Source organism: Oryx dammah, unplaced genomic scaffold (genome assembly GCF_014754425.2).
Source record: "Oryx dammah isolate SB20612 unplaced genomic scaffold, SCBI_Odam_1.1 HiC_scaffold_18, whole genome shotgun sequence".
NCBI lineage: Eukaryota > Metazoa > Chordata > Mammalia > Artiodactyla > Bovidae > Oryx > Oryx dammah.
Window position 1 is genome coordinate 62,137,069 of NW_024070202.1, and position 23,842 is coordinate 62,160,910.

General features: G+C 39.5%; 1 protein-coding gene across 1 annotated transcript in view; it reads left to right on the plus strand.

The window, feature by feature from the left end:
* Positions 1-922: 922 nt before the first annotated feature.
* Positions 923-23,842, plus strand: part of TBX20 (T-box transcription factor 20) — a 49,550-nt gene continuing 26,630 nt past the window's right edge. The window contains exons 1-6 of the mRNA XM_040260204.1: positions 923-1,516; positions 4,815-5,070; positions 6,071-6,235; positions 10,168-10,276; positions 13,688-13,846; positions 23,006-23,082. Of these exons, the coding sequence (XP_040116138.1) occupies positions 1,390-1,516; positions 4,815-5,070; positions 6,071-6,235; positions 10,168-10,276; positions 13,688-13,846; positions 23,006-23,082 (893 nt within the window). The 5' untranslated portion in view covers positions 923-1,389. The remainder of the gene's footprint in view (positions 1,517-4,814; positions 5,071-6,070; positions 6,236-10,167; positions 10,277-13,687; positions 13,847-23,005; positions 23,083-23,842) is intronic.

The window sequence follows — 23,842 nt, forward strand, 5'->3', positions numbered from 1 at the left end:
GAATTTGAGTTATTCAAGCTTAGCAAGGCCAACAAGACGACCCCCACAAGGCCGTGGGAAGTCCGAGTTCGAGAAGACTGACGGCTCGGCGTCCGCCGCGCCCGGGCGCTGTAGGGCTTGCACTCTCCCAATGCGCGTCGCATGGTCCCCTCAGGGTGCCGCGCCACCAGCACGTCGACCGCCCCTCACCTTCCCTTCCGTCAAGGCCCATTTTCGAGTCCCTTTCGGGAATAGGAACCCCGAATGAGAGGCGCACCAGTGTGCAGAAGCAGCCGTGGTTCTGAGAGCATCCTTTGCCAAATGCTTACAGCCCACTCTTAGCGCATCGTTCTCAAGGCTGCTTCTCTCCAGACCCATTGTCTAGCAGTCAGATTCTGAAGCCCATCGGGTTCTGGGATCCAGCCCTTCACGCTGCCCGGCAAATGGGATCTATCCCATTGGCGCCGACTCTGCGGCGCCAGTTTCTGTCCTACTTCTAGCACTCTCCAACTTTCGTTTGGAACTTTGATTACCAGTAAGAAAAAGAATGGGAGAATCAAAAACTCCCCGAGGCTTCCTCTGGTCTAGATTCCTGCAGTGGGCCACTCCTAGGCTCCCAGGTCTTGAGACAAAAATGCCCCCTCCCGACAGCGAGCACCTCCCTCCCACACTGGAACTGCGAGGCCTGACAGGCTGCATCCGCGGTCGCTGCACTAGCCTGGTGGTGGCACCCCATTCCCCGAACGGATGCCAGGTTCCACCGGTCTGTGTGTGAGGCCACACCGGCACCGCGCCCCGGGCGCACCCTCCCCACCCGGACCGCGGCCCCGCCCCCGGCGGCGGAATCAGGAAGCGGTGACGTGTAGCAGCGCTGACTGGCTGCCGGCCGCCGGGATCGCCGCTGCCATCAAATTAAGGCGCAAGGCTTCGAGCTCCAGGGCGCAGTGTCCTCCGCGCGCCGCCGCGCTCGCACGGCTACGCTCGGGCTCCCAGGCATCCGCCCCCTTTCAGCGACTCTGAGCCGCTCCGACTGTCCCCAGAGTGGGGAGGGAGGAAAGACGTGGAGCGGGTGCTGCAGGACCTCTGGGCTTTGCGCAGCTCATGCTAGTCTCCAGCTTCCGGCGCAGCCTGTGCCCCTGCGGAGCGTCCCTGTACTTGCACACCCAGTTGAGCCCGCAGTTGGTACTCTCTGGCTAGTTCGAAGTCTCAGCGGCTGAAGACTTGCGGTGGGGCAAAGGAGACACCGGTGTGGAGCTCTTGGGAGGCTGGGGCTGACTCATCTAGAGTCCCTGGCTCCCCTCTGGCTGCACTTGGAAACTTTGCTCTGTGTTTCGGTCTTTGTCTCTTTTGGGGAAGCTGGACAGCAGTTCGGCAGGCCCGGTCCCTGGCCAGGACCGCACACTGGGGGCCATGGAGTTCACGGCATCGCCCAAGCCCCAGCTTTCTTCCAGGGCCAACGCCTTCTCCATCGCCGCGCTGATGTCGAGTGGCGGCTCCAAAGAGAAGGAAGCTACGGAGAACACCATCAAACCACTGGGTAAGTCGGGCTGCTAGACTGTCCGGGATGGGCAGGCTTGGGGGAGGGGGGGGGCTGCACATTTGTTTGTCTTTCTGTCCCCTAGCTTCACGACGCTCTTGAGGGTGTCCACCTTTTCCGGCTCGCGCGGCAGCTCTGACCCGCGGGTCATAGACTATACGTTGAAATTATTTTTTTTTTCCTCTTAGACCCAGATTCTTTGGGGACTTCACAGTGTTGTTATATGCAACCAGTTTCATACCTCATATGTCGCTTTCCTTACCTATTTGTCTAGAATCCATTTGTCAAGTCGAACATCCGGGGTGTGTGTGTGTGTGTGTGTGTGCGTGTGCGTGTGTGTGTGTGTGTAACATTTTTGGGATAAAGATTTAGGGATTAATAATGATAAAAGCCCCTTTTTAAGACTCGACAGAATTTATGATGCATCTAACACCTGCTTGTGCACTTGCAACCAAGGAAACTGTCACTTCACAAGAAACTAGTTTAATTTTGTTTTTCCCTGACTTGAATAGATTACACAAACTCAGCTCCTTAAGACCCCTGTCAGGTGCTGTAGAATAAGCCAGTTCTACCGGAATGAACCATTTTCTTCAGAGAAGCTCCAGATATATCAGTAAGACATTTCATAGCTGCTGTCACTTTCAGTGGAGGTTGGCAAAAACATTAGCCAGTAATCATTTCCCAGATTCCTCCACTTTTAGCTATACTGTTTATTTAACAACCTTTGCCATTTATAGAAGACACTATGCTCAGAGAAAAGGGAGAAAAGTGACTATACTCCCCTTAACACAAGTGAATTGTGTGAGAAAGAGACTGCTGGAGATGTGTTTCAAGTCCCTTCACAACTGGGAGGAAGAAGTGTTCTCATCATCACCTTCTGGGCACCTGGGTAATAATTAGTTCACATCCTGATCGTCTGGTAGCCCTAAAACAGTGAGAAGCATCAAGTAAACTTAGGGTAACTTTTTTTAACTTCAATTTTTTTCCCTTCTCCCTGCCTTTCTCAACATTTTAACATCTCACACCTTGAAACAATAATAATATGGAAGATGAAATGTTATAGAAGGAAAATAAGGGGCCTCAGCAGAGAGAAGAGAGAGCTAGAATCCCTGCAGAAACTTAGAACCAAGGCAAAGGAAACAGGAAGATCTGCAGAAAACGTGTCAAAAAGTCTCTCCTCCAGGGTTTTTACTCCCTTTCCCCGGTTCTTCCCATCTAACCTCCCGTGTAAATCTAAACCTGCTAAAGAAATGGAAATAACCAATCAGATAAACTCCAACTGTTTAGAAAAAAATTCACCACCAATTTCAAAGTTAACTTTGTGGCCCTTCCCAACATTATCCACTCCTATTTAGAAGGCCTCCAAATTCTTTATAAATGCCCCCATTACTGTTTGGTAGCTAGCAGGAAAAGAGAATTTCAGGTTAAAATTCCTGACAGATGTACAGTAGACCGGGAAACATGTTAGCTTCAGCTCTACTGTCATTTCAACATTGCTTCCTTCTCTACTTTCCTGAGGGGGAAAACAATACCTTCCTCTGAATTCTAAACTATAAAACTATTGGCAGCTCAAAGCACTCCCACTTCATTCCAGTCTGTAAAATGAGCATCCTTCCTCCCCTGGGGCTTTTGAGACAGGCTCTGAAAGAACCTGAAGGCATCTTAGTCCCTTTCTAGGGCCAGTGCAACAGCACTATTACCGACTGTAAGCCAAGGACTCCAGCACGTGAAATACCTGTTCAGAGAGAATGCAACACTAGCGAGATGCTAAAGAAGCTGTAGGGTGGGAGTCAGAGGTGTCTCATGAGTGCTCATTTAAACACATTAGGTCTATTCAAAAGAACCACCTCAGACAGCTAAGTCATAAATTTTTTTAAAATTGAGATATAACTGACATAAAATATTGTGTTAGAACGTTTCTGTATCATTTCCTTCTTCCATTTCCCAACCCTGACACACTGGTTAGTTTGGAGCTTAGGGAATTTGCCTTTTTCAATTGTCAGAAAAATTTTAAGGCTACTTAATTCTCTATAAAGATGTTATGTGAATATGTTTCTGAAAATATTAGTAGAAAATATAATTTTGTGACTGCATGATTCTCTTTGAATTTGAAAACAAGGATATAATTAATTTGATTATTCTTATTTAAAATTTTTTCCATGAGTTGATTATTGTAAGAGAAGGTTAAAATTCTCTACCTCTTGCTTGCTGCCCCAAGTCAAAGAGAAATAAAACATTATATATATGTGTGTGTGTGTGTGTGTACTTAGAACTTGTTTCAATTCCTTGAGGGCACTTAGAACAGAGTTGTTTTGGAGTCCAGTTTCACATTGTCGATTCAAGTAGTTTCTTTTTTAAGGGACGCAAGATAATTGGGCCAATTACAAAACTCCTCCTGTATTCCATCAAAGTGACTGGTGTATTCCCAGGCCCTTATCAGCTGTGGAGGAGAATGTTTGGTTCATAGGCAGTGGTATTCCAGCCTGATGGTTGATGGAAAACTGTTCTTCCTACTTTAACACTCTGCTAGTCTGGGTTTGGGGTTCTTTTCCTCACAGAACATTTTTTGAGAGAGAGAAAATACACACATTGTCCCTCAAGTAATTGTTTCAAGCCACGTCCAAAAAATTGGAGAGTGTACTCCCGTGATTTAACAAGCAATATGTTAGTCTTTCATAAGATCTCAGACTGGGAGGGAAATTATAAAAATGTTCCAATCTAACATCTGAAAGTCTGGGAAACTGAGAACTGGGCAAAGAAGTGAAGTGACTTAATTTTTAAAAAAAAAACCACATCCCCAACACCACAGCAAACCACACCCCCTTTTCATTTTCTCTTATGGGGAGAGGGCTTCAGGAGGGAAGGGAGGTTCCTCTCAAAGTGAGGAAGGAGCTGATATTTTCGCTCCTTTGATCTCTGTGGAAAAAGTGTCTCCTCTTTGTCAGAGAGGAAGAACTGGTACCAGGGCCCACAAACTGAGAAGAATGTGGAGGGATAACAACGGGAATATTTCCACTCCTCACGTTTTTTCTTCTCCAAAGTGGGTTTCAAGTAATGGTAACAAGAACTGGTTCTGGAACTCACTGACTTGGTTCAGTAAGCAAGCAAGCAGGAGCCATGCCACCCCACAGGACTCTCAGGCTTGGTTTATATAGTGAATGGTTTGCACTGCCCTCCTGGAGATCCTGAGCATAACTTTTCCGAAGTCAAATCTAGGTACGGTATTTTAGTTGTGCTGCTGTCTTTCTATCTCTGATTGACAGAATTAGCTGTCATTCTCAATTCTTTTTGCCTGCAGAACAATTTGTTGAGAAGTCTTCCTGCGCTCAGCCCCTGGGAGAGCTGACCAGCCTAGATGCTCACGGGGAGTTTGGCAGCAGTGGTGCGGGCGGCAGCAGCCCCTCCTCCTCTCTGTGCACTGAGCCACTGATCCCCACCACCCCCATCGTCCCCAGCGAGGAAATGGCCAAAATTGCCTGCAGCCTGGAGACCAAGGAGCTCTGGGACAAATTCCACGAGCTAGGCACGGAGATGATCATCACCAAGTCTGGCAGGTAGCAGGAGGGCCTTGTTGGCTGCGGAGCGGGGAGGAGGGAACGGTGCCCTGGGTGGCATAGGGAGTCTCCAGGAACTGGGTGAAACTGCTAGTACTGAGCTTGAAGAGGAAGCTTTGCTCAAGGAGGGTTTCCTTCCACTGACTTGCTTGTGGTAAGATCTACTGAGACAGATGTCCAGGCATTTGCTTTCTTGGGATCTAGCTATGGGAAGCCCTACCCCCACCCTAAGGGCAAGAGACTGGCCTCTCTCCCTCCCTGCAGCCCAGTTCTGTTCTTAGGTTCTGAGTTTGCGTCTGGAGGGAAGCGGGAACTTGTGCCTGCTGCAGTGCCAGAGGGCTGCTCCGTGCTGTGAAGGAGGCAGGCGGCTTCCTTTTTATCACCTTTTTATCTTCCTTTTATTTGCAGAAGCTCCCGTTAAAAACAAAAATTAAAATCAGGGAGATAGAATGAAATTTGAAATGACCACTCTCCTGGTAGGAAGGAGCTCTGGTGCGGGGCCCCTAGATGCCGAAGTCCGGGCTGATTCAGGGAAGGCAGGAAGGCAGCTCCTGGGACTGGGGCTAAGGCTCTAGGGATCGGTGGCCTCTTGGCGCCCGACTGCTCCAGCTCTCAGGTCTCTGGGATGCACCCTCTCAGAGTCCCCCGAAAATAAAACCAGCCTGAGAACTCCGCTCTGGCTTTCTACTAAGGCAGGGGTGAGTTTTCTCCCTGCAACATAAGGAGGTTACAGGACTCTCTCTGCTCTGGAGACGTCGGTTCAGAGCCTAATGGGCTTGATGATATAGCACAGGATTTTCCCTAATTGCAGACCTTTGGGTATTAATGAGGACTCCTGTAGAGATGACACTTAAGATTATCTAGGCTTGGGAGAAGGTCAGTCTCTGTATTCACATCTCTGTGGCTTTACAGGAAACAAAGAGTTTGGGGGCTGGGTAGAGAGGGAAGGGACCTCTCTTCCTCTCTAATTCTGGCGATTCTCTTTGTCTCACTGTGTCAGGAGGATGTTTCCTACCATCCGTGTGTCCTTTTCCGGTGTGGATTCTGAGGCCAAGTACATAGTCCTGATGGACATCGTCCCTGTGGACAACAAGAGGTACCGCTATGCCTACCACCGGTCCTCCTGGCTGGTGGCTGGCAAAGCGGACCCTCCACTGCCAGCCAGGTTTGTGTCTCCAGATTTTCAGCCAAGCAAAATGTCTCCTGCCCTGGCTGTTTGAATTTTCAGCAGGTCTGTTTTTAAAGCCGTGAGTTCTGGTAAGAAAGCGTTCCAACCCCAGGCACTCCAGGATTAACTATACAAAATATGGATTAGTCTCTGAGAAAGGCAGAGTTTCTACTCAGAACACTGCCTTTAATTTTATCTTTCTTCATAATTCATTTCAAAGTTTTTCTTAAATTTCAAATGGAATGTTTGTTAGAAATCTGGACCCATTTCATATGACACCCCTCATTTCTATTTGGCTAACACCCAGCAGAATAAACCTACTGATGAAGAGACTGCCCTAAAATTCATTTTAAAAGTGTGCATTTTAGTACATTCGTAGCTTTTAGTAGATATTTGTTATAGTGTGGTTATAACTTCACATAGTAAACATCATTTTGGTAAATGTGGGGTTTTTTTTTGACTAATAAAAGGCTCAGAGATGTTTAAGTATGAAAAACTCTTTTTCCCCCCTCTCCGTAATTAGGGATAAATGTAATTCAACATCAGGTTAATATACTTTTACTGAAAAATTATTCAATTACTATGTTAGGTAATGACCCAAAGAAAACATGTCCATTTTTGTGCTAGTCATTGGTAATGTTTTTCCCGGAGAACCCTGTTTAACAAATCACATGCAAACCTTTATTGCTGCTGCTTTGCCCAAATGAGCATTCTGGAGGGAAGAAAACGGTATTTTTACTTTATGTGACTATGACTAGCTGAAGAACAGAAATCTAACAGGCACTCTTTAATACAAACAATGAATCTTTACATTTTACACTTTACATTTACATAGCTGATTATACATTTAGGGCTCTAAAACCAAAACTTACAGCTTTAAAGTTGTTTTATGACTATGTCATTTTTATAATCGATAGGCAGTTCATATCAAGGCTAAGAATTTATTTAAATATACGGGTTTAGGAACTTTGATGTTATGGTTCAAAGTGTGGTTCTTTGTAAGTATATAGTTTGGAGTCTTAAATCAAGGCACAGAATCAACACAGATAATTTACACATACAGTTCAATGGAATATTAAGCTTACTTAGTAGTCGATCACATTATTAAGCTTACAGTCTGTTAGATACACTAGAGACAGGATTAAAAGGAGCCTCTCTGAGTTTTCCATTCCCACAAAAGACTAGGAAGGATCCCAGCCTTTCCAAATCGACATATTAAATACATATTAAATAACAATCAGGACTAAAAAAGAAAAATTTAATGACACTCATTTTGAGTGACTGTAAATGATAAATTTACAATAGATATTTAAAGAAAAATAATTAGTGTTCTCTACTATTAACTAGCCAGTTCACACTAATCTAGAGCTTCTTTCCAATATTTACAATTTTTTTTTAAAGGGGAAAGAGAGAAAGGAAGAAAGGAGACAGAGAGCGGAGTAATTTAGCAGATTCCTAACTATTTTTACAAGCAGCCTCCCCTTTTCTTTTTTTTTTTAAGTCTTTCCTCTAAGAAGTTAATCACTCTTATTTAGCATACATTTTCCTCCTATCTAAAGGTATGGGGAACTGGTTTAGGCCAGTTGGGAATATGACATGCCTTGTTTATGTTACTAATCTGTTCTGGCTGGAAAAAGAAAGCATGTACCAATACACTATCTTAACTGAAGCATGTTTAAGCTATTGCTGGAATTTTAAGTCCCACGAGACTTGAGAGAAGCGGGGCTTCCTGTATGCTTTTTCGTTCATCCTAGTTCAGTTTATTTATATTGATATTAGATTAAAATGTTTGTGCCTTATAGGATAGAAATATTCTAGATTATACAAGCAACTATTTTTTATTGCTATTAAGACACTGCTATAATTTCTAGCTACATAAGGGAAAGGTAAAGAATTTGGGAGGTGATCATTTTTGTACTTATAGTAGAAATTCCTTGCAATTCTAGCTCTTTCAAAGACTTTATTTTAGACTAAAATTCATCAGTCAGTTATTTCTAATCAGAAGAAATGATGCTTGACAGTATCATTTGGTCATAGTAATGGGCAAGACATTGTATTAACCTAAATAATGTTTTATTTTAAATAAATTTATGAAATAAATTTCATAGGACATTTCCTTTTTTAAAAAAGTTGATATTTAAATAAATTAATATTTATTAATCTTATTATATGTGGTAAATTGATACATAAAGAAGGACCATCTCACCAACTTTTAGGACTAAATATTTTTAGTCCTTTTTGGAGGAGTGGGTAGGATGTGGTTGTTGTTGCTCAGGCCCTCAGTCCTGTCTGGCTCTTTGTCACTCTATGGACTGCAGCACATTAGGCTTCCCCGTCCTTCATTATCTTCCAGAGCTTGCTCAAACTCATGTCCATTGAGTTGGTGATGCCATCCAACCATCTAGTCCTCTGTCATCTCCTTCTCCTCCTGCCTTCAATTTTTCCCAGAATCAGTGTCTTTTCTAATCAGGATGTGGTGCTTATTAGGAAAACAACTGTGTATATAGAGTAATAGCCTTGGAAGGGTGATATTTGAAAAGCTATTTAATATTATGGTTGTGTCATTGAAGAACACTTCAATTGAAAGGCAATTCTGAGCACTCTTTCCAAAAATTATTCAGGCAGACAAATACCTAAAACCTTTAAAGTTCTTGTATGGGTCTGGTAAGAATCTTAGTACTGTTAGCCTATTTTTGCTTAGATCCTGGTGGGCTTTGTGAGTTGCAGCCTGTGATTCCAATTCTTCTACTGTTAGTCCTCTGTGTGACAAACCATGGCATAGACTTCTTATTCTTTACATGAATGTTGTTAGGAAAGGTTTTTTTTTTTTTTAACTTTTTCCCTTTCCTTTGTTCCCTCCATAATATGTATGTTAATGGTAGTTAGAAAGATTTGATATAAAATATAAATATGAATAACCTGTGGCATGGATAAAGGAATTTATCCCATTAAATCAAGGACATTTCCTTCCCCTATTATTAGTTCTATAATCTCCCATGACTTCAGAAAAGCTTATGTTAAGTGGATATTAGAATTGTGATTTACAAAGAGCTGTACTTAGTTTAAAGCTTTGCAGGTAAAGCAAATGACTTGCATTTAACTGTCAGTAGGTAAAAGCTAGCCAAAAACATAGCAGCTGATCAATAAATGACAAATACCTGATAAGTACATTTTTCCCCCATCAAAGCTGTTTTTGGGGGAGGGGTGAGTGCTTAAGCTATTTACAGATAAATACACTAAATAATTTGAAGCTTACCCAGCTTGTTTTCACTCTCATTAGCAAGCACTTAACTAGATAATGATGAAAGAAATAATATTAAGGTACCCAGAGAAGCAAATAGACTATGTGATCTATTAAAAGTTCCCCGGGTCACTGTATTAAGCACTGTCATGCTTATAAAGAAAACAAACTTTAAACTGAGCCACCTTCGAGTTTAAATGGATAGATTCTCTAGAACTGTTTCCTCTTTTAAATTATTTGTCTTCACTGCTTTTTAGCAATGTTTATGCTAGGAGCTCATTATGCAATTAGTATAACCTAGACTTTCCTTTGAAAATATCTACAATTGAATTTTATATTTGACAGAAGCAGACCAGTAGTTGATTAATTAGATGGGGAAAAAAAAACACCTTTAAAAAAATAACTTGCTCAGCAAATGATATAAAATGTAATAAGTATTATCCCTTGAAAATCAATAATAGAAAATGTATTAAGTATTACCCTTTTAAAATCATTGGTACACAAACACATTTGTATGTTTTAGCATTATTTTGGCATTGCTGTATTATTAAATTTGAGATTAAATGAGGCAAATAAAAATTCACCATTTATATGAGATTTTTGTGTTCCTTTAGAATCAGGATATTTTAAAACCCACAGTGAGATTTTTAAAAAATGTCTCAATAAAATTCTGTCATAATTTTCTTAGGTTGTATGTACATCCAGACTCTCCTTTTACTGGCGAGCAGCTACTCAAACAGATGGTGTCTTTTGAAAAGGTGAAACTCACAAACAATGAACTGGATCAACATGGCCATGTAAGTAGTGCTTGGACTCCGCGGATTCCCTGGGGTAGAATGGAGAAGCCACGTGAAACCTTCTCTGCTGAAGTCTCTTCCTTTTCTCCCTTTTCCCCTCCAACCTTCCAGCTCAGAGTCATTCTGTGAGAACATTCTTGTGTTCTCTGGGGAACTCTGATACATACAGAGATGCTGTATGCCATTTCTATGTAAGAGGGTCTGGGACCTTTGGCACCGTGGAATCCCACTTCTGCAAATGCTTTACCACCTGTGCCAACTAAACAAAGGGAATGTGCATTTTGAAGGTTACTACAGCCCATTCTTGGATTAAATATTTAATTTCTATCAGTGATAGATAACATAGCATAAAGGGAATGGGGCTGAGACCTCCAATGGCGGTTTCCCAAAGTGTGTTCTGCAGAATACATTCTTGTGAGATACAATGGGACCAAAGGGTTTTACGTACAAATAAATTTGGAAAAGTGCTGTTTGCTTATTACATATCTCTTCTGTAGTGAATCTTACGAATATTAGAACACAGAGAAGTCTTGCAGTTAAAAACAAAATGATTTGATTTTATATATCAATAAGGAATTCATCAAAATGTGGAGAAAAGAGAAACTGGAATTCTGAGCTCCTATCAACATTTAATAGAACAGCCATTGACACAGGCTTTTACACAATTGCTAGGAATGCTTTTTAAGGAACTATCTGTGATGTTATTTCATGTGCTTAAGTAAAGATTTACATTTTAAAAAGTGTTTTAGATTTTATGCTAAGGAAACTTCAGACAGACATGCATGCTTCTTTTTGATGAGGAGAATACTGCTTCCTTTTTTTTTCTTTGCCCTGTTTGCCAGAAAGCAAGTTGGTATTTTCATAATTTCTCTCCTTGGCTTAGATATTCTGATATAATTATTCTCTCTCTTAGCCCTTTTATTAAGGCTCTTGTTACTTAAGGTTTTAATTTTTATTGGATCTATGCAATTTAGAAGAAGAGTCTCAAGACTTTTCAAAAAAAATGGTTACTTATACATAGATAATCAGTTAAAGAGCCCTAGACATGGTTTCAAAAAATTGGATTGAACCTAAAACCAAGTAAATCACTTCAGGCACTGCCACCATCCATATGCCCACAGGAGACTTTGTTTATCCTGACCAAGTCAGAGTAACTAGGTTAACCTTCAGCTCAGTTGTCTAGAATTGGTGTGTTTTCCTTTCAGCATCAGTTTCATGGAGAAGAATAGCACTAAGCCATACTTCAGGAGCTCTGGGTTCTAGTCTAATTATGCCAAGATCAGACCGTGACAAATTGTTTGCCTAAATCTTAGATGATTGCTAATATCTATTTTGGCTTTAAATTTTTATTATTTAATATAATTCTTTTTCAACAGAAACAGTATATTCTGAAAACTACAGGGAAATTTTTTAGATCTTGTGTTGTTTAGACAAGTTCTCTGAATCAGCCCTGAAGAAGCCCCCCTTTACAGATATATTTTTGGTTTTATAATAGGAAAATTTCTTATTTCCAGGAATTTATTTCTCCAATGAAATAAAGTCTACATTTCTATCAGTGTTTCTTAGATCCACGAAAGCCTGAGCAGAGGTTCAAGAAGCCCTGGGGTCTGAGATTCAGTCTCGGGTCTGAGTCTGTCCAATACCCTTTCCTAAATGAAATTAACCTAGGGCTGGTATAAATAAGGAAGAGGGGACCTAATTTAAAGCTTAGGGCTTTTTCCAGTGTGTATGTATGTGTGTGCGTATGTGATTTGAAAACTCTTATCTTCTTAGTAGAACATATAGTGAATGTTCAGGTTTTTCTTATACCAGTTTCAGGAGGCAAATGTTTGGCTTTATCACTTCAAGTTTATTCCAGTTTTAGGACTGAGCACAGATATCTTGAATTCCTTGGAATAAATGCATTATACAAAGAGATAACTTTTTAAAGTTTATTTTGATTCATTTTAAGCTCTCATTTGCTTCAGTAATTCCTATTCAGATTTGGGATCATAAAAAGATGGCATATTCAAAATTCAATGCCAGTTAATGCCCTGTAACTTTGTTGGTGTATATCTCAGTACAGAAACAGATTGATTCTCTATCAGTTATCTCACAGTGACTAGTATTTAACTCTCCTAAAGTCAACCAGCATTAACATTTACCCACACACCCAAGTTAGCCAAGGAAACAAGAGAGCGACAGTATTGCATGCTGTTGACCCTGGTCCTGCCACAGCATGTATCAAACACCTCCTCTGAGAACCATGCTCTCTGCTAGGCTCCTGGGGTGAAGGGCATACAATGTGAGCCCTGTTATCCCAAGAAAAACATACTCAATTTTGTATCCTTAGGTAGCTGTCTGGGTGTGGCATTGGGGGAGATGTAGAAAATCTTTAATATCTGAAAGTAGATTTGTTGCTCAAATTTCATCATGGCAATTGTATTTTATTTAAATGAAAAATATTGCCTTTGTAAACAAGGGTATGTTTCTGATTTCTAAGTATTGGGCAACTTTTATTAGCTATAGAATGGAAGATAGCTGTCATTATCATTCCTATTTAGTTTGTAACTGGAAGTTGGAATCAATGAAGCTATCAGGCATGATGATGATAATACAGTTAATATTTACTGAGTACTTCCTATTAGCTATGTGATTTACAAGAGTTACATCATCTGATTCTCACCGCAACTCCTCTGAGTTTAAAACTTAAATGCTTTTGCATTTAAGAAAATGGGGTGAGAAAGGTAAGATCACTTGGCCCAAGATTAAAAGAGCGAGAAAGTATCGCTTCAGTATTCCAACCAAAGTCTATCTCACACCTCACTACCGTTTAAGTTTTATTTCCCTACCATCCGATCTGCCACCCACCCCAACCCCCAAACCCCCACTGTCCCAAGTAACAATCTGGCTTCCTCAAATATGTAATTTCTTACTTTAGAAAATTTAGAGACATACTGCCTTTGGTCTAACCAGACTGAAAAACAAAAACTATTTTTTTCAAAATAAACATATCCTGCAGATGACTTTTTCTTCTATAATTTTAGAAAGAACACTTGAAACAACCTGTGTTATTTGCAGTTGTTTTGGTAAAATGTGATTCACAGTGATGACTCTGCTGTATTATGTACAAATTACTTGCCTGGAGAATGGAAAGGGTAGATTTTAATCTTAAAACTATATTTAAAACTGTAGATTTTATGATCCTTTCTTTACCTCAATGTAATTGGGCCTGTTTAGCAATATAAGAAGAAGGAAATGGCAATCCACTCCAGTGTTCTTACCTGAGGAATCCCAGGGACGGGAGAGCCTGGTGGGCTGCCGTCTATGGGGTCACACAGAGTCGGACATGACTGAAGTTACTTAGCAGCAGCAGCAGCAGCAATATAAAAACCTAAAATTCAGTACTGTACTTTCCATTCTTCATTGTAGATAATTTTGAACTCAATGCATAAGTACCAGCCACGGGTGCACATCATTAAGAAGAAAGACCACACAGCCTCATTACTCAATCTGAAGTCTGAAGAATTCAGAACATTCATCTTTCCAGAAACAGTTTTTACAGCGGTCACTGCCTACCAGAATCAACTGGTGAGTGTACCCTTCACAATTTTTTTTTGCCAAAAAAGATGAGGTTTTAGCAGATGCTTTTATCTTCTTGGAGAGAAGGGCCATCCCAGTTCTCAAAACAGAAGTTTACTTTGAAGAAAGCTATAGAGAATCAACCTCGGGACCTCCAAGTATGTTGAGTGACTGCAGCTCAGTGTTTTAAAGGTCTGTGTTTCCTAGAACCTTTACCTTCCCAGTCAAGCTGTTTCCTGCCCACTCTCCTGCCAAAACCTATCCCAAACTGACTTCTTACCAGGTTCCTTTACCGCCTCTTGGTAGGGCCTCATCATGTACATAACCATATACTCATGACTTTATAAAACTTTAAAGTTCAGTTTTTCTGCTAAATTAGCACACACAGTCTAGCCAACTACCCAAACTATTGGTTTGTTAGATATTTTGTGAGCCTTATTCAGCTGAAATTCAGGCTAAGATAATTAGAGTGATTTTAAATACCTCTTTAGATAATAAACTGTATTATGTAAACATCAAGATATCTAATTTATAATATTGAGTTTTGTATTTTCTACTCTGTTGTAAATCATATTTAAAATTTATGCATCACTCCAGTACTTTTGCCTGGAAAATCCCATGGACGGAGGAGCCTGGTAGGCTGCAGTCCATGGGGTCACTAGAGTCAGACACGACTGAGCGACTTCACTTTCACTTTTCGCTTTCATGCATTGGAGAAGGAAATGGCAACCCACTCCAGTGTTCTTGCCTGGAGAATCCCAGGGATGGGGGAGCCTGGTGGGCTGCCGTCTATGGGGTCGCACAGAGTCGGACACGACTGAAGCGACTTAGCAGCAGCAGCAAGGCTTAGACTAAGTTGGTAAATAATTATCAAAATGTTGCTAAGGACTGGGTGCTATTAAGATTCTTCACAATTTATTCTTCTTTAATGGTCAGCATAAACTTGAAGGCTTTCTATATGACTTTGAGTAGACTTCAGTTCATCACTGTGGCTGCCATTTTCTTTGCCTGTAAACTGGGACTAAGAACTGGACCATCTTAGGGAATTCCTGTAAAGCTCAAAGGAGATGCTCTGCATAAACATGCCTTTAGAAACTCTAAGGCACTCTATCAAAAAGGCATGTTGTGACTATTAGACTGTCTCTGGAATGTCCAAAGAGGATTTGTCACCATATGGATTTTTAAAAGTTAATGGCATTTTAAAAAATGAAATAATGTATAAATAATAAAATCAATGTATGAATGTTATCATATTATTTATCTTTAAGTAAAAGCAAAGTACTATCACTTTTTTATTATCCCCAAAATAACACAAGAGTGGCAACTTTCAGAGAATGCCCAAGCTAAAAATTTGGGTATAGACTGAAGCCCACAGAGGCCTAAAACACTAATGCTACTTTTCTTAGAATCTAGAACACTGACATCAACAATCCCATTTTCAATTTATTTGAGGACACATGTAAGGTAGATATCACAGGTTCAGAAAAGATTCCTGAAACATTCATTCAACTTACACTAACTGAATTAGTAGCTTTTATACTATAAACATTGAAAAAAGAAAGTATTAGTCACTCAGTTGTGTCCAACTCTTTGCAACCCCATGTACTGCAACTCGCCAGGCTCCTCTGTCCATAGGATTTTCCAGGCAAGGATACTGGAGTGGTTTGCCATTTCCTTCTCCAGGGGATCTTCCCAACCCAGGGATTGAACCCACATCTCCTGCACCGCAGGCACATTCTTTACCTACTGAGCCACCAGGGAAACACTCATATAACACTGTGTGTGTGTGTGTGTTTTAGTTGCTCAGTTGTGTCCAACTCTTTGCAACTGCATGGACTGTAGCCCACTACGCTCCTCTGTCCATGGAATTCTCCAGGTAAGAATACTGGAGTGGGTTGCCATTTCCTTCTCCAAGGGATCTTCCCAACCAAAGGATTGAACCCAGGATTCTTGCATTGCTGGTGGATGCTTTACCATCTGAGCTATTAGGGAAATACAAGAGACACTGTTGATGTTTGAAAATGAAACAAAAATTTGTCATGTGAAAACTTCATTGCTTTTATGAAAATTATCTGTGAAAATTATGACAGAACAAAATTAAGGGAATTTTAAGTATAACATCTGAGATTTGGTCTAATTGGCAAAAGTGCAATCCTTAATATTGGCAGGACCTCTCATATCACAGAAAATGGAACAGGAGGCTATTATCTACATGATTATAATAACAGCTAATATTTGGGTACTTACCAGGTGCAAAGCACCACTTAAAGCACATTGTCTTATTTAATCCTCACAATGATATCTTGAGATAGGAACAACAGTATTTTTATGTTGCATTTCATAGCCAAAAGAATTGAGGCATGGAGTTAAATAACTTATCCAATGAGACCTTGCTGCTTCCATCATAGATTTAAATCCAGGTGGTTAGGTGTTAAATGTCAGTGTTCTTAACCTCTAAGCTTTAGGTACTTGGTGTCCCCAGCAAAGCAGAACCTCACCTCCTCTCAGCTTGTGACCCTGATGGGTTCAAGACATCCTTTTTAAAGGGTTTTAGTTCTTTATGTTAATTTCTTTTCTTTTCAGCATGTGCTCACTGCTTACCTGCTATGTGCAGGCAGCTCCTCACACTGACAGCAGTCAGTGTAACAAGATGGTAATCATTCTAAATTGACAGAATATCTGCTGGCATTAGCTGTTTCTAATAGGAGCTCTATGCTTTAGTGACATTATCTCATTGAATTCTTTTGTTCCCACTCAACATTTATTTGGAAGATTTTCAAAATCCAAAAGTGAAACAGATAGTAAAGTGAAGCACATGTACTCTCTAGCCAGATTCAACAATTAACATTTTTCCAGTTTGCTTTACCTTCCCTGCTCCATTTCTCAACCTCTGTTTAGATATCTACTTTTCTCCTTCTCTCAATCATGATACTTATAAGTACTTCTACAAGCCCAGACTGACAATAAGATTATTTTGTAACCACAGTATCTTTAACACATTTTAAACTGAGTTCATATTAAAAATTTCCATATGGACCAACAAATGTCTTTATAACCCCTAGCCCCTTCCCCTAAACTAGTATCCACCAAAGGTTCATGGTTTGGATGTTACTTTTAACTTAGAAAAAAAAACTATATATATTTTTAATAATATATCACTTAATTCTGATACTAATCCCTGAATAAGGCCCTATGAGCTCCATTTTGTGGATGAAGAAACTGAGGTTCAGAATGGTTAATACACTAGCCCAAGGTCACAAATCTGGTAAGTGGGATAATTCCTTTTGGGTGTTAATTCCTACTTTTTGAAAGCATCATGCTAGATTGCAGGATTAAGAAAGTGACCACTGACAGTGTAAGGGCTGGGAAACTGAATTTGAAAATACTTAGTTAAAATAGGTTAAGATTCTAATAACCACATATCCCAATACTAGTTACTCCTCTTGAGAAATGTTTACTTCTAGTTAAGATTATAAGTGGGCTCAAAAATCCACCTACCAGTGCCTATCTAACTTTCACTGCATCATTAAGTGTAGTGATTGATATGATTAGTCCATCATTTCATTGCTAAATAACCCACAATAAAAATGACTAAAATCAGAACTTATTTTGTCAATAGATCCTGCCAGGTCTGAGTTTATTTCTATGCTCCTACCTTTAAAGCCATAATCCCTAGCACAGTGCCGCGTGTGTGCACACACACGTGTGTGTATGTGTATGTACATCCCCCCCTACACACACTGGCATTGTGCTGAGGGTTATGGCTTTAAAGGTAGAGGCATAGAAATAAACACTGCTACATCATGCTTGTCTACTGATTTACCTATAATATACATAAAATAAATGTATAGGAATTAAATATGTACTAAGAACAATATAAAATAATTTTTTCATGGCTAAATAACAGAAAATAAAGAGAAGATTTAAAATTTCACACTTAAGATCATATTTATATCTCTTAAACTTTGGATAGACATTACTTTCATGTATATTAAAAGCCAAATCAAAGTTTCCAATAGAATTTGTGAAAAAGCTTCTCATTCAGGGTATCTGGTAGTTTTATTTGTAAGAAATGAAAAAGGCACTTTTTCCCCTATTTTTTGCTATTTTTTTCCTCTGGCTTTTGTGAGGAAATGATTGCATTTCTTTACATTATTAGTTTAAAGCTAAATACATTACACTCTCAACAAACTATTTTATAATTTAAGATTTAAAGGTCATACATTGTTTTTGAGCAGGCAAGCCATTGCTGTAGAGTTGAAGTATAGGTCAGGTTTCATTTTTAAATGCCTTTGGACAGATCTTTTCCTGATAATTGGAGAAATGGTCTCTGAGGGCCAATTTCACCTTGTGGTTGGGAACCCCAGCTCTACTCAGAGTCCAGTGATATCACATGGAATAATAACTATTGGAAAAAGTCCCTCTCTTTTTGGTGCAGCTGGCAGTGTAAAAATCTGCCCTCTATTTATGCATACACTTATCTATAGATAAAGGAGATATTGAAAAAGTGAATTTTGTGGTTAGGAAATGCATTATGATCCATATTTTCAAGATAATACAGGAAAAAAAAAACTGGTGTATTTTTGCTGGAATGGGCTTCCCTGGTGCCTCAAATGGTAAAGTATCTGCCTGCAATGTCGGAGGCCCAGGTTAGATCCCTGGGTCGGGAAGATACCCTGGAGAAGGCAACCCACCCCAGTATTCTTGCCTGGAGAACTCTATGGACGGAGGAACCTGGCGGATTACAGTCCATGGGGTCACAAAGAGTCAGATACACTGAGTGACTGACACTTTCACTTTTCACTTTCAGTCCATGATTTAGGCTGCCGTCTTATGGGGTCGCACAGAGTCGGACACGACTGAAGCGACTTAGCAGCAGCAGCAGCAGATACACTTGAAACTGCAGGATTTCTTAAGCACATACTACTGTCCTTACTTGCTAATTGTTTTTCCTCACAAAATGAAAAACACTGTGTTTTTAAAATTTGTTGTTGAATCATAAAGACATTTCGGTTGTTTCACATGGGTTCTATATATATTATGTTTAGTAATTGCCTATTTTGGGATCTTTCTTTTAGTTTTACCTTTGACATGGGTGACGTTGTTCAATGGCATTACAAGCTGCAGGCATTTTATATTACGAAAATGATGTCCAACTGAAATCACTGTATATAACTCAGATCCTTTCTTTCATCGGCTCTCAAATGTATAACTTTTTCAGTTCTCCCAAATTTCATAAAGGAATGTAAAACTATATCTGCAAAAATGAATTTCTGTTAGCTACTGGTTTTTATTTAAATATCTATGGGATAAAATCTGTGCCTAAGCTTTTAAAAATGTATGATTAACTAGAATGTTAAAACTTTGCTATTTAAAAATTTCTTTTTCTGAAAATAGAAAACAAAATGAAATGCTTTTTATATAAACTTAAAAAGAATTTCACTTAGTCAATAACTGGTAAACATGAAATCATATTTCTGACTGCTTGTTTTTGAAGCGAAGTTCAACAAACATTTCTGGAGAACTTATTGTTGGCACCCCGATAGATTGAGTCTAGTGATACTGCAGTGAGCTCATTAAGAAGTTTAACCCACAGTTCCTGTGTTGCTGATCAGGACTTCATAAAGCCTGTTCAAGACTGTAGTGGTTAGTTCAGGGCCCCCAAACAATTGTAGTAAGAGATCTATTCAGCTTTTATCCTCTAACTTTCAAAAGTAATTATTAGATAACAGGAATTAGTTAATATGGCCCATAGAGAAAGTAAATATTGGGTTAATGTCCTGAGATGCTTCTCTAACTAGCACACTAAAGTTAAATCACTGCTGAACCAATTGGTAAATCTAGCTGTATATACTATTCTTGAAGCTACAGTTTGAAATTATATCAAAATATAAAGTAGAAAAGTTACCATTGATACTCTTGGGGATGACGAAAGAAAGATACTGGAAAGAGAAAAATTCTAATAAATGAAAGAAAATTCCAAAGAAATCTGAAAACCTGTGTTGAATTGGATTTACTTCTCATTCAAAGTTATAGTGGTAACACTAGATATGGAGACACATTAGCTGACAGCACACACTGAAAGTATTTACTCTCTGTAGTAACTCCACAATCGTCACATTCTAAGCTAATAGTCTTTACCTTTTGGAAATACAAATAACAACAAATGCAATTCTCAAAATCCTTTTCAGGGACAAAGTAGATAGAAGGTCTTTAGTTATTATATGGATAATATTTTATATTCTTTTAGTTTATGAAGACTCAAAGAAAGCTTGATGTGGTTCACATTTTTTAAAACTATATTTCATTTATTTATTGCTGCACTGCACGGCTTGCATGATCTTAGTTCCCTGACCACAGACTGAACCCAGGACCTGGCTGTGAAAGCACTGAATCCTACCCACTGGACTGCCAGGGAATTCCTGAGCTGGTTCACATTTTAGAGGGATGGTTGCATAAGGACTTTGTTGAAAATTGTTTCTCCATCAGATATTATTTGCCTCTGTCTTCAGAAAATTTTATCCACTGGCAAATCCATTCACTTTTTAATCTTATTTTACATGAGTTTGTAGGAACTAAACTTGAAAGGAGCCTTAACTTTATTCATGTAGCTCACAGTTTCAGTTTGAACATTTCCAGGTTTGGTTCACCCCTAACATCATTAACCCTGCAGTGGATGTGGTGCCACCCTCTTTGCTGCTGCTGCTGCTGCTAAGTCGCTTCAGTCGTGTCCGACTCTGTGCGACCCCGGAGACAGCAGCCAGGCTCCCCCGTCCCTGGGATTCTCCAGGCAAGAACACTGCAGTGGGTTGCCATTTCCCTCTCCAATGCATGAAAGTGAAAAGTGAAAGTGAAGTCGCTCAGCCGTCTCCGACTCCTAGCGACCCCATGGACTGCAGCCCACCAGGCTCCTCTGTCCATGGGATTTGCCAGGCAAGAGGACTGGAGTGGGGTGCCACTGCCTTCTCCGCTACCCTCTTTAGTAACAAATGACTTCCAGTTCTGGTCAGCTGTGTATCCCTTTGCCTGTTCCATGGAATTTTAGGGACTGCATGTTCTCAGTCTTATTGATGAATTATTTTGAAAGTGTTTTCATGATCTATAAAGCAATTTAGAAATCTGAAGTATTTTCATTTATAATTATTCAGTAGAAAGAGACAAAAAAATCCTGTCTTTGAGGATTCAGAAATCTTGTTGATAATTTATAATCCTAGAATATATTGATTGCTTGGGCTTTATAAGATGTTTATAATTTATTTCAAACAAAATTTTTTGCCTTTGCCTTGAAAATTGCCCTTTAGTACTAAATCCTAGTCTGAAAAGAATGGTTAAAATAGACTCACCCTTTAGAAATCCATGCCGTTAATTAAAGAGGTGGCTGAGTGTGAGAGAGGTTCTCTAAAAACTGTTGATGGCCATACATTAGGGACAACCTCAGCAGTTCCTGTATATTTCTTTCAACTTAAAGTCCTGTTGCTGTCCATTAAGAACAGGTTTCTTACTTATCTAGGTTATTTTCTTCACTGTTTACCATTTTCCATTAACTAAGCTAAAAAGGAAATTAGCTATTTTATTTTTGGCTGCTCTAGAGTAAATGTCATAGGCTAAAAAGAACTTCTGAGGTACTGCCAAGTGTCCTTAAAAATAAAATTTAAATAAATAAATAAAATATGCCAGAAAATCAAAATAAATAAATAACTTGTATAAGGAAAAAAACCTAATATCAAAGAATCAGTCTTACAACTTGCCAGTATTAATGATAGAGAAGTAGCACCTCTCTGGCCAGGACAGTGTGGGAAGTTCTATTCTGAGTGAGGCATATAGCTTTTTGTAGTTTGCACATTGATTAGTGCATACTGAGAAAACTTGAGAAAGAAAAACAATGATTTTCTTTTGTAATGAATAAAGCAATTCTTCAGGTGTTAATGGTTTAAAGTGAACAGTAGATACATTCTGATCAAAGGAAAAGTATTGGCAAAACAATATTTCAAACTGTTGTTGATTGTTGTTCTGTTTTTAATTGTGTTTACTATTTACTTTGAAAGAGGAAGGTATGCCTCCCTCAACCTCTAACTTTCTTTTCAGGTTAAGACTATTGGGCGTATATTTCTCTCTCTTTCCAAAGATGAATGTGGGCTCTCATTTGGACACAAATGAGCTATGATTCTCTTTAAAGGTGTCTGTGGTTCTAACTCAGATACTAACTAGTTGTGTCCTACATTCTCCTCCATGCCTTTTAGCTCTAATACTCAGGAATTTTGCAAGTCAAGTATCTTTTAATTAGTGTTTCCTTTATTTACTTATTTTCTTTGTACCTAATATATTTTTCCTGAAACATGAAGTGCATATGTCTTAATGGATCTTTCTGCATTAATATTGTATACTGTGGGAATTATGGCTAGCACAGCATAGACACTCAATACTTCAGACTTTCCTAATGAGAATCAGACTATGATTCTTATTAGGAAATAAGAATATTTTTTGAAATGCTTTTTCCATATAAGTGTAGAGTCTGTAAGTAACATTCTGTGGGAGGGTAACAGGAGACCCATTAATTTGATTCTAATTTTGTCAGATAGAAAGGGGAATGGGGTAAATATATATGCTGAAAACTTTATATCATGTATTTATGTCATATTTTTCAGTACAGTATTGAACATGAAGCTATTATTGGCGTATCTATTGTGGTATATCTAGGTGCCCATGGTATTAACAAATGAGGCTGTCAAGTCGGCATGAGGCAACATTCTTGTTTTTATTCCCCATTACCCACCAATGCTGGCGAGTATTGTCCAGTTCTGGACAGTTTCCTCATTCCCTAGTCCAGCTCTAGCCTTTCACTACTCTTAAATACTTTTCACATCAGGCACACTGTTCATAAAAGGTCCCCATTTCTAACTGTCTCTATTTATTGACTTCCAGCCTGTTTTAGGAATAGATACTCTATCCTCAAATACTTCCTTTTCCTTGATGCCTTCTCTGACCAATTCACCCAAATTTATGAATTTCTTTAGCAATTTCAACCTTTATCACAATACTGAGTGACATTAAGATATTCTTAGACATTCTTGGGGTGCTATGATGGAAAATGAACAAATTTTTTATTTCTGATTTTGTTTCCTTGACCACAGACATGACACTGTTTTGTTACTCATCTTCCCTTTCCAGATAACCAAGCTGAAAATAGATAGTAACCCTTTTGCCAAAGGATTCCGGGACTCCTCCAGGCTCACAGACATTGAGAGGTAATGAGAATTTTCTGTTTACTTTTTCGCCCAGATAAGATAAAGAAAAGCACTAGTTTGTAAGAGCACACTCCTTGCAACACCAAAGAGACATAACTTTACTGTATATAGTCTCCAATACTCTGTAAGTCTCCCGTTCTCTGCCCGCACCTTCACTTCCGCTCCGCCATCCCTGGGATTCTCCAGGCAAGAACACTGGAGTGGGTTGCCATTTCCTTCTCCAATGCATGAAAATGAAAAGTGAAAGTGAAGTCACTGAGTCGTGTCCAACTCTCAGCGACCCCATGGACTGCAGCCTACCAGGCTCCTCCATCCATGGGATTTTCCAGGCAAGAGTACTGGAGTGGGGTGCCATTGCCTTCTCCAAGTTACAAAACCTATAGATATGCAACTGCTGAAGTTCTGAGAGCTGCTGCAGCTGGATCTATTCTATGCTCCATTTCTGAGTGAAGTGGTTTCTTTGAACAGGACATTAATTCAACTGCAAAAAATAGGGCTTGTTTGTTACCAAAGACTCAGTCCTATTGATGATATTAAGCTTCATGTCTTAAGTGGCAATCCACAGAGAAAATAGAATCTTAATAGCCTTTGCCTACTGAAGTGGATATATTTGCTAACATAAAGACTATAAAGGTAGCTTGGAATTCTGAAGCAAAAAAAGGCAGTTTAAATCAAGGTGCATATTTTATTTACAGGGTAGAATGCTTATATTTAATAGGAAAGCTATTGGATATCAGGACCTTTAAGGCAAGTGACAATC